A 10,208-nucleotide genomic window follows, 5' to 3' on the forward strand; every position below is an offset into this window, starting at 1 on the left:
CTTTTTATTTTTAGATAAAATAATCAACACTCAAATAACAAATTGTATGCAAACCTGTAAGCTGCACCTAAGGCAGTTTTTGCATTAACTTCTAAATGTTTTTACTCCAATTCGTTGTTGAAATATAATCATTTCTACACAGTGGCTGTTATTTTAACATCAGATTTATTTAAACATACATTAAATAGCCTAATCAGGATATCACTAAAAGATTAAGTAAAATAATGAATATATTGGCTTATACAGTGCATATATTAAGCGAAAGAGTTCATTTCTCTAGCGAACTAACAAGCTGTGAACAAGAATGGCTTTTCTGAGGTAAATGCATCATGACATATTGTTGAATACAGACGCTTTCATTGTGTCTTTCCACCGTTCCACACTGAACGAGCGATTACATGAGATATGACCGTTTCAGTAAGTTGTACTGAATCTTGCAACATACCTTCAGATGTTCTTTCATGTTTATTCTGTAACTAGTATTAAGGAGGAAGAGATGAACACATTTACTTGCGCTCCGCGTTGCGCTGCCGGTTGAACTGAGGCGCCTGTACATTGATGTGTCACCCCACATCAAAGCACGTCAAAATGGCATTTTCTGTTTAAACTTCATGATTTCATGGACAGAATTTGAAGGATGACACTTTGTTTCTTATCGAAAGTAACAAAACGCAGAGCTTATTGCGGTTATTGGTGGTGAATATTGGTTGCAATGTAATGCTTCGGTACACACGTGCACCGTACCGAAAGCCCTGTACCGAAACGGTTCGGTACAAATACGTGTACCGTTACACCCCTAATCTCAACATAACACAAACTGTTACGTAACAGTCGGGATCATTAATATGTACGCCCCCAATATTTGCATATGCCAGCTCATGTTCAAGGCATTAGACAAGGAAAGGCAGTATTAACGGCTGGATCTGTGCACAGCTGAATCATCAGACTAGGTAAGCAAGCAAGAACAATAGTGAAAAATGGCAGATGGAGGAATAATAACTGACATCATCCATGATATCATGATATTTTTAGTGATATTTGTAAATTGTCTTTCTAAATGTTTCATTAGCATGTTGCTAATGTACTGTTAAATGTGGTTAAAGTTACCATAGTTTCTACTGTATTCACGGAGACAAGAGAGCGTCGCTATTTTCATTTTTAAACAACACGGTCTCACCCCTCATCGTCACATATCGACGTTTGGTCATTGCCCCCTAGCGTCGACATCCGAAGCAAAGGGTACCCCTTTTGCGTCGCTTTTCAACGTCCTATACACTTCAATGTAAATCCCTTATCTTCGGATTCTGACGCAGGGGGGGGGGGGTCAACCAACGAATTTCTCGCGTGTGTTGGAAATTTTCGGTTTTCGTGGTCATAATGACAAATAACTTGGCTAGATGTAGGCATTATCTTGCGATAGAAAATACAGCAGGTTTTAGGCTACAGAGGATAGACTTTTAACGGATCAGACCCTCAACGTCGGATTTTGACGCATGCAGGGGGTCAACATAGATTTGCGCTCTTTATAAAAAAAAAAAAGCGATTTGCCCGGTATATTTGTTAATGTATATTTGTGTGTATAATTACTTCGACCGGACCTAACTGTTGTGTAAAATGATAATAATAATAATAATAATAATAATAATAATAATAATTGTTCTTGCATCTGTACCTTGCGTCACGTTGGCCAATCAACTACTTCAGCAGTAAAACATCATTGCATGCGACGATCCCTAGCACCATTGCGTTTTTCGATTTCCATACGTAAGTATTGCACTTAATATAGAATTAGACATATTAGATATTTGCATATCAGAAACAATCAGCTCATGCCATAAAGCTGTTGTGTTTGGTAATATTTTAGCGCATTGAGATGGTGTTTTCCATACATTAACTAGACTGGCGGCCCGCCACATTTTGTCCCGCCACAGTCTCAAAGTAGGCCTGTCGCGATATTCAAATAACCGATTGATAATTGCGCTCTTTTAAACGGCAAAAATGCACCAATTAAGTTTTCGTGTATTATATTCAAACTCATCGGAAGCCATTCCATAGCTTCTGAATTATATAGTCACCTAGATTATTTATTTATTTATTTATTTTTGGGTCAGCTTATGATTATATATTTTTTATTCATTTGCTATTTTTCTCTATAATGGAGAAGTGTGTTCAGTGCATTCTGGATTGTGTTTAATAAATCAAAGAGTGACGTTTAGTACCACAAATACAGATGTATAGATACAGGCCCCCACTAATTATTCTAGAAATAAATAAATTTAACAAAGGCAACCTTTTGCTACATATTTTTAATAGTTGAAATGTATACTCTACATGTTTGACCACTGAACGATCATTTAGTCTACTATATGTTGTGTACGTGACTAAAGTGCCCCAAAAGCCTTGGGGCTTCCTTAGGGGAAAAAAGCTTTAGGAGCTTCCACATGTAATGTTATATGCAATGACTGAAACCATTGACATAGACCTGTGTATTTTTGACAGTAATAAAGACCTTAGTCCAAGCCTAATAGTAGGGCAACAGAGAGTCCATTCACAGTTGGGTTGGTCTAAATGAATTTTATTTTGAATGTGCCTTTAGGCTATTTCTATTTGTTGTGGTTATATTTGTATGACAACCTGTTTGCCTTTAAAATGTGTTAAATTAAAATATCGTAACATATTAAAATATTGTAATAATCCTTGTGTGTGTGTGTGTGTGTGTGTGTATTGTACATTTCAGAATGACAAAGCCAAAATTCAGATGTTGCCCTGCTTGCCAGGTTGAGAACCAGGCGATTAGGAAGTTCTGCATCGCCTGCTATGCAAGCCTCAGCAAAAGTAAAAAGATTGAGGCCCTCAAAGATCGCCTGGATAATGAGTGGGGTCAGGGGGTCTGGAAAAATCGGAATGCAGCAAGAGTGGTTTCTTCTGCCCAAGTTGCAGTAAGTAAAAATACTCATGCTTCATGAATTGGATTGTAGTCAATATGAAGCTCAAAGCACATTACATTAACATCAATAATATCCTATGATCAAACTATCAACATTATCATTTCTAACTGTGTAGAACAATCTGGTGTGAATCAACCCATATTTCTGTTGCTTGAGATTCACAGAGTGCTGTTGGTAGGAATAGGAACAAAGAACATCGACATAGACCAAATTTGCTAAGTGGGAGCTGACCAGAACTGAAAGTGCCACAGAAAACTGAAACTTTCCTTGCCCTCATTACTTAGTGTTAGCTGCCATTTTGCTATTTGGTTCTTGTTGAATCAAATTTTCTCGTTTCTCCACCTAACGACAAAACTCACTGATTTCGAGGAACAGGAATATGGGTTGAATGACACTGGAAATTATGTCATCTTGTGACTGAATGTACAGTTTAAAAAAATCAATGACACGTTATGCATGCATCCCACAGACCTTAGCTTATCCTAAAGCTGGCACACATACCATAAACAGGACAACATTTGGATGGATGTGAACTGTGTCCAAAATGACTCATGTTCTCTCAATTTGCTTATAACAGATACATTTAACATAGTCTATCCTATGAAACTGATGAGCTTTCTAATAGTGGTGACCCAAAGTTTCCTTGTAGCAGCATTCGTAAGAAAAGAGAGAGAATGGCATCAGTGTTGACAAAATAATATCCAGTTTGTAATTAAATTTCTATTCCCACTCACAATATGGTAAAATTGTAAATGGACTGCATATATAATATATATAGTGTTTTTTCACTCCTCTGAGCACTTAAAACACTTATGTATGCCTTATATTCACCCACACACTTATACACCAGTGGCTGCCATGCAAGGTGCCAACCTGCACACTTGGAGCAGTTTTGGGTTCAGTATCTTGCTCAAGGACATTTCAAAGGAGGCAGGCAGAGCTATACTCGAACCTGCAACCCTCCAGTTGCCGAACAGCACCAATAGAGAGAATCCCCTTTAGCAACTATGGTCCTTGCACAACAAGGGAATCTGACTGTCAATTCTGATTAGGGCCACCTCCAAATCTTGTTCTAAATAAGATCTGTTTATTTTTCAATGCAACCTTCATTTTAACCGTCATGTCAGAGCTCATTGCCAGCATGTTGATGGTTCATCAGCTTACAACCAGTCTGTTTCACTCTTTAATCTACACATTTTGTTCTATGACAGAAGTGGGTCAGCTTATGAATGTCATCAGATCACATTAACACTTGTGAACCACTCCTCTCAGTGTTTAGAAACTCAGATCAGTAAAGCGTTACCAGTCATTGCCTGACACTATGTGAATATTGATTTCATACAAATGTGATGTCACCTCGACAAAAAGTGATGTTGATGTGAATTGTGTAACCTTGATATTAATGCAATGTGAATTCTCTAAGTACTTTTGTTCATTTCAGGTGCAGAAACTGGCTGCCTTGGGCTATATGCCCATTTTATTTATAGGCAGAAAAAAAAAAAATTCATGGATTGCTGATATAAGTGCTGGAATGGCACTGAGTGAGGACACAAGACCTTTTGTTGATGCCATGAAAAAGGCATATGAGTATTTACTTAAAAAGCAAGGTTAGGGTTATGCAGAACTCATTACTTTTTTAATTATATTTAAAAAAAAATACATATTTCTTTAATGTATACAGATTAAATTCATGTTAACTTGTTACCTTCTTAACAGGACCCCAGATGTCTCAGCCCCAGCCCCAACCTGACCAGCATATCCAACCGCATATCTCCACAACAGAGCCCCAGCCCCCAGAGTCTCCGGTCCACCATCAGCCGCAGATACAGCTCCAGGTCCAGCCCCAGCCCCAGCAAAGTCAGCCACGGACTGCCAGACCAAACCCCAACAAAAGAAACAAGGGTAAAGTAAACTTTCTTGCACCCTATCTCTTATGCAGAAGTAATTACGGTTAAGTTTATTTAAGTTGATGTTAATTTGGGACCTTCACAACAGAGCCCCAGCCCCCAGAGTCTCTGGTCCACCATCAGCCGCAGATACAGCTCCAGGTCCCGACCCAGCCACAGCCCCAGCCCCAGCAAATTCAGCCACAGACTGCCAAACCAAACCCCAACAAAAGAAAAAAGGGTAAAGTAAACTTTCTTGCACCCAATCTCTTATGCAGAAGTAATTACGGTTAAGTTTATTTAAGTTGATGTTAATTTGGGACCTTCACAACAGAGCCCCAGCCCCCAGAGTCTCCGGTCCACCATCAGCCGCAGATACAGCTCCAGGTCCCGACCCAGCCACAGCCCCAGCAAAGTCAGTCACAGACTGCCAAACCAAACCCCAACAAAAGAAAAAAGGGTAAAGTAAACTTTCTTATGCAGAATTAATTATGGTTTAAATAAACACTATGTAGTTTTTTATGTAAAACTAGTGGACTAGCTACCTAAAAGGCACACAAAAACACTTCCCAGAGCCTTATTGGCACTGCTAGATGAATCCAATTGGTGTTTGATGACATTATAGTCAGCAATGCCATGCTGTAAAGTTTTTTTATTTTATTTTCTGTTTTATACCCTTCACCCAGAAAAAAAGGGTAAAGTGAACTTTCTTAATTTTTTTTGTAATTAGGCAAATACTTTTTTTCCTTAGATGAATTGGTTCTCTTTGATTTATATAATTTTGATTCAACAGTCAGGTCCAGTCAAATTATCTATTATATTCTGATTGTTCGAGAGATGGTCAGTGATGCTATTTGACTAAAGATGTTCCTAGATTTCCTCACTCTGACTGTTTGCGCTGGTGTTATATATCACTCTGCATTTTGCATTGAATTGAGCTACACCAATGTTCCATCAGTTTGAAGATGATAATTTTATCAACCTTCAGCCTCTTGGCTATGGCAGTACCACAGCTGTGTGGTTATCCAACCAACCTCTCTCTTATTTGTGCTATATTACAATGGCCAGTGTGATACACATACACTAGTTAATGTTAATTCTAGATTCTGTGAAACCATGCCTAGTATATAAGTTATGGGTTCCTATAAATGCACAAGGCCTTAGATCAAATGCAATACTTGTATTTATTGATTACCATTTGTTTTTTCAACAAAACCTTTTTGCCTTTGTCATTTCAGGGTGCCGAAAATGCATCAGGCAAAAAGTGTGGCAGTGGGACTCAATAATTGACAAAAGAATGACAGAGGTCAGATGTAGAACCATCATTATTATTAATGTTTCTTATATCCTCCTCATTGTAGAATATTACTTTATAGCCACGTCACCCAACCAGTGAATATAGCCAAGCGTGAACATCATTACTGTTTGAGTGGTTTTGTGAAATGGTAGCAGTAAGTACACAAATATAATTAAATGTGTTTGTGTGTGTTTCTGTAGGATAAGGCTGAAGTAAAGGTGCGCTGGATGCCTTGTTCCCAATGGTAAGTACTGACATACAGTACATATCCATTCATACTTGACTATAATGTTTCCTATCAGCCCTTTGTTTTTTTGTTTTTTTGGTATATGGATGTTTTAGGATAGAGTAGTATGTACACACAGTGGCTGCAAACTGGCTGCAGACAGTCTTAATCAGATCATTAGCCAATTAGAACATGGCGCATTTACATTTGTTCACATCAAGTGGCCTTTGTATCTGGATAACTGATCAGATTTTTGTTTACCGCACAATATTTAAATTAAGCGCATTTGAAAGGCAGACGCTTCAAATTGCTTTATAGCGTAAAACACATTTTACCTTAGCATCTATCAATGCAGTGCACACAGCACCGAATTTTTGTGATTTATTCCACAAAAGTACAATCGATCCAAAATAGAGAACTTCTACAAATTTAAGTGTCTACATTAATCTTGTCTGATGAAAAATAATATTTCATGGTTGCAGCACGCAAGCATTTGTATTGTTTGTGTAATATGTAACCGCAGAATCCGAACACTTTGTATTAAAATAAATAGCACATCACGTTAAAGAGCATTAATTAGAACTAAACAAGGGTAGGCTATACGACACCAGTTAAGAGTAAAGACGATACAAATAAAACAATGTCCTATTGCTTTCACTCACATAGGCTAAATTTAAATAATTTTTTTTAAATGAAAAAACACTTCCAGAGATGAAAAATAACAGGGTTGATCATGTTAAACAAGTCACATTATCCAGATTTAAAGTTATAGCGTGCAATATTGGGAGATTAATAAACTAAAAGCAATAAAAACACTCGCAATCACCTCGTTTAGATAATGTTTCACAATTAAAATGAAAAATGACACCAATGGTATCATGTAAGTCTAAATGAACTGTTTTAAAGTCAGATGTTTATTGTAAAGTTCAAAGATGTTTAATTTCTTGTCAAAACTGCGTCTGTCCATTATTTTCTGACAGCCACACGGAGAGATTGGGCGGGGATTTAAATGACGTCGCCCTCTGAATGTAGATTTGTTGGCTGGATCGCGTTTACATTACACTGAGATCCAATGTGTCCTCGACTACCTCCGAACCAGGACACATTGATCGGATAACATTCCGATCACAAACGTGTTTACACGTGTCTTTTCAATGCGTGTGTGGACAACATCCAGATACAGGTCGCATGTTAATGCCAAGTGTTAACGCAGCCTTAGATGAGAGCTTAAAGGTTTAGTTCACTTTCAAATTAAAATTTTCTGATAATTTACTCACCCCCATGTCATCCAAGATGTTCATGTCTTTCTTTCTTCGGTCAAAGAGAAATTAAGGTTTTTGAAGAAAATATTCCAGGATTTTTCTCTTTATAGTGGACTTCACTGAATATTGAATATGACAATTTAGTTCAAACTTTGACCTGTGGAGGGCAGAAATACACTTAGCAGTGTCTACAATGCTGGAATTCAAATTCAAAAAAAGAAGAAGAGAGCTAGTTCAAGATGAGCATTTATGGTTAAAACAGGATCACGTAGAACGCTTTGAAGCTGCACTGAAACTGTAATTTTGACCTTCAACCATTTGGAGGCCATTGAAGTCCACTATAAGGAGAAAAATCTTGGAATGTTTTCATCAAAAACCTTCATTTCTTTTCGACTGAAGAAAGAAAGACATCAACATCTTGGATGACATGGGGGTGAGTAAATTATCAGGAAATTTTAATTTGAAAGTGAACTAATCTTTTAACTTTGTAAAGCCTGTCCCCTAAACAGTAACACAATGTAAAAAACAACATGATGTGGACCTGGGTAACACTGTGCGTTGTCCATTGTGATGTGACGCGATGCATGTAATAACATGGGAGTCAATGAAAGCATACCAAGCGATGCATGATCAGGCTGCACTGAAAGTGCATGCGTGATCTTGCATCCACAGCATACTTGCTTTGACTTTAAATCGGCCCTTAATGTTGACTGTATATTTGAAGTCCATGTAAAGAAATTGCAAAGGAAATTACCAATAAAGAGAAATTAGAAACAAAGATTTTATGAAAATGTACAGTATAAGCTGTGAATGTTGTAGACACAAATAGACTTATTCTCCTGATCTAATGTTTGATTTGCCTTACTTAATTACAGTGGCAAAGCCTGGGAGGACACATGGGAGCCGGCCAGCCAGTTCCCTTACTGAGCTTAGCACAGGACTCTTACAGCAGTGACCTGAAGTTTAAAAGAATATTTTAAAACAATTATACAAACACACACACAAACACACATGCTTAAAGGTATGTTTCAGTTAAATTTCCCTGTGGTTTTTACAGGTTCTTCTTCCTGAAATAGTAGAGAGAACTAATAATATTCTTTATATATTAAATTCATATTCAGTGTTCTATACCATTTCTAATTGTTTATATGTATTGATATGTATTGATTATTATCAAATTGTTACCTCTGAGCTGTCATTGCACTGAGCACGCCATAAACCACAAACCTGATAACTTTGACACACGAATTAGGACATTCAGTATACACATGCAATGTGTTGATTTTATAGTGTGTGTATGTGTTCAACTTATACTGTGTCTGATAGCTGTATATTTGCTCCTATTTGTTGTTTGTCTTTACTGTCTTTTAAATGGCACTAAATATGTCTCCACCTCAATTTGTTGGACTTGTGCAATGAAAAGTAAGATAATCTATTTCTGATTTTGGTTCTAATAAAACACTGTTCATTACTCCTTGAGAAATTGTCTATTCTCTCTGTTGTCAAACTATGTCTCAACATTAGGTTCACATATCAATAAATAGTGTTCCTATGGGTGTCAGAGGGTAAGGAATATGGAAGCTTGGATGAGACCCCATGCGTAATTACAGCTTGGAGCAAATATGCCCAAGACATCTGTTGGACCAGGACATGGACTCTGCCCAGTAAATTCCTGCTTGTCAACAAAGTTAAAGGTTTCTTTTAAAATTATCCATCGCTGCTATCCTGTTAAATCTTTTTTAGTTAAATTCAGAAAAGATATTGATGTATAAGGTACTTTATCTTTAACACACACACAGAGACTGTCTTTTGTATAACACCTGGTGTAATAGGTACTGCATCTCTTCATTTTGTGCACTGTACTGTTCTTTGTCTTTCATTCTCTCTCTCTCTCTCTCTCTCTCTCTCTCTCTCTCTCTCTCGTCGCTGTACAGCCTTGACCAACCTGAACACCTATGGGATGATGGTCATGCATGAATTCTCCACCATCTTCAAGCTGAAACTGCAGGACTACACTGCTGCCCTTAGCAATGTTTCCCAGTCTGTCACATGGCAGCAAGCAATGCACCCCAGCTTGGCAGTGCAGTGAGGAGGGACACACCCCAGACTGGCAATGGTGAGAGAAATGCACCCCAGCCTGTCATGGTGTGTGTGTGTATGTATGTGTTTTTTGTGTGCTCATGTGCAATTGTATCTATTTTGATTTGTAGTTGCAAACAGAGGAACAAGACAATGAAGAGGAAGACCTTTGCCATAGCAGTCCAAATGCCTAGTGTACCAAGCCTAGACCCAACCAGATTCTCCAGAACTGTCTGCCAGTAAACAGTGGTCTGGCTACCACCCTCAGAGGCCCATTGGTCCTGGAGCTGTATAACCACATCATGGAAGTTGGAGGTCTCAGGAACCCAGCAGTTAGAGAGGACGTGTTTTGCGCTGAAATAGCTAATGACAATTCTGCTGTAGCTTGGACTGAAAGCTGTGCTACATTGAGCATTTACCATTATTGTTATAACCAGATTGTAACCAGATTCAATGATAAAATAATTTAGTTTTTATACTTAACTTTTATTTATTTATTTATTTATTTTC

At 37.8% G+C, this 10,208-nt stretch overlaps 1 protein-coding gene across 1 annotated transcript; it reads left to right on the forward strand.

The window, feature by feature from the left end:
• Nucleotides 1-2,738: 2,738 nt before the first annotated feature.
• LOC137018320 (uncharacterized) lies at nucleotides 2,739-9,941 on the forward strand. The gene is made up of 8 exons (XM_067382923.1): nucleotides 2,739-2,939; nucleotides 4,390-4,555; nucleotides 4,665-4,850; nucleotides 4,944-5,075; nucleotides 5,169-5,294; nucleotides 6,073-6,140; nucleotides 6,332-6,375; nucleotides 9,830-9,941. Exons 1-8 carry the CDS (start codon nucleotides 2,739-2,741, stop codon nucleotides 9,939-9,941), a joined length of 1,035 nt encoding a protein of 344 aa, XP_067239024.1.
• Nucleotides 9,942-10,208: the final 267 nt, after the last annotated feature.

The sequence above is a fragment of the Chanodichthys erythropterus genome, chromosome 4, assembly GCF_024489055.1.
Source record: "Chanodichthys erythropterus isolate Z2021 chromosome 4, ASM2448905v1, whole genome shotgun sequence".
NCBI classification, from domain to species: Eukaryota; Metazoa; Chordata; class Actinopteri; order Cypriniformes; family Xenocyprididae; genus Chanodichthys; species Chanodichthys erythropterus.

Bases quoted from the DNA above. Each gene is read 5' to 3' on its own strand.
- LOC137018320 (XM_067382923.1), top strand. From the start codon at position 2,739: ATGACAAAGCCAAAATTCAGATGTTGCCCTGCTTGCCAGGTTGAGAAC. The intron at 5,295-6,072 runs GTAAAGTAAACT...TTGTCATTTCAG, and splicing joins CCCCAACAAAAGAAAAAAGG to GGTGCCGAAAATGCATCAGG. The intron at 6,141-6,331 runs GTCAGATGTAGA...GTGTTTCTGTAG, and splicing joins TTGACAAAAGAATGACAGAG to GATAAGGCTGAAGTAAAGGT.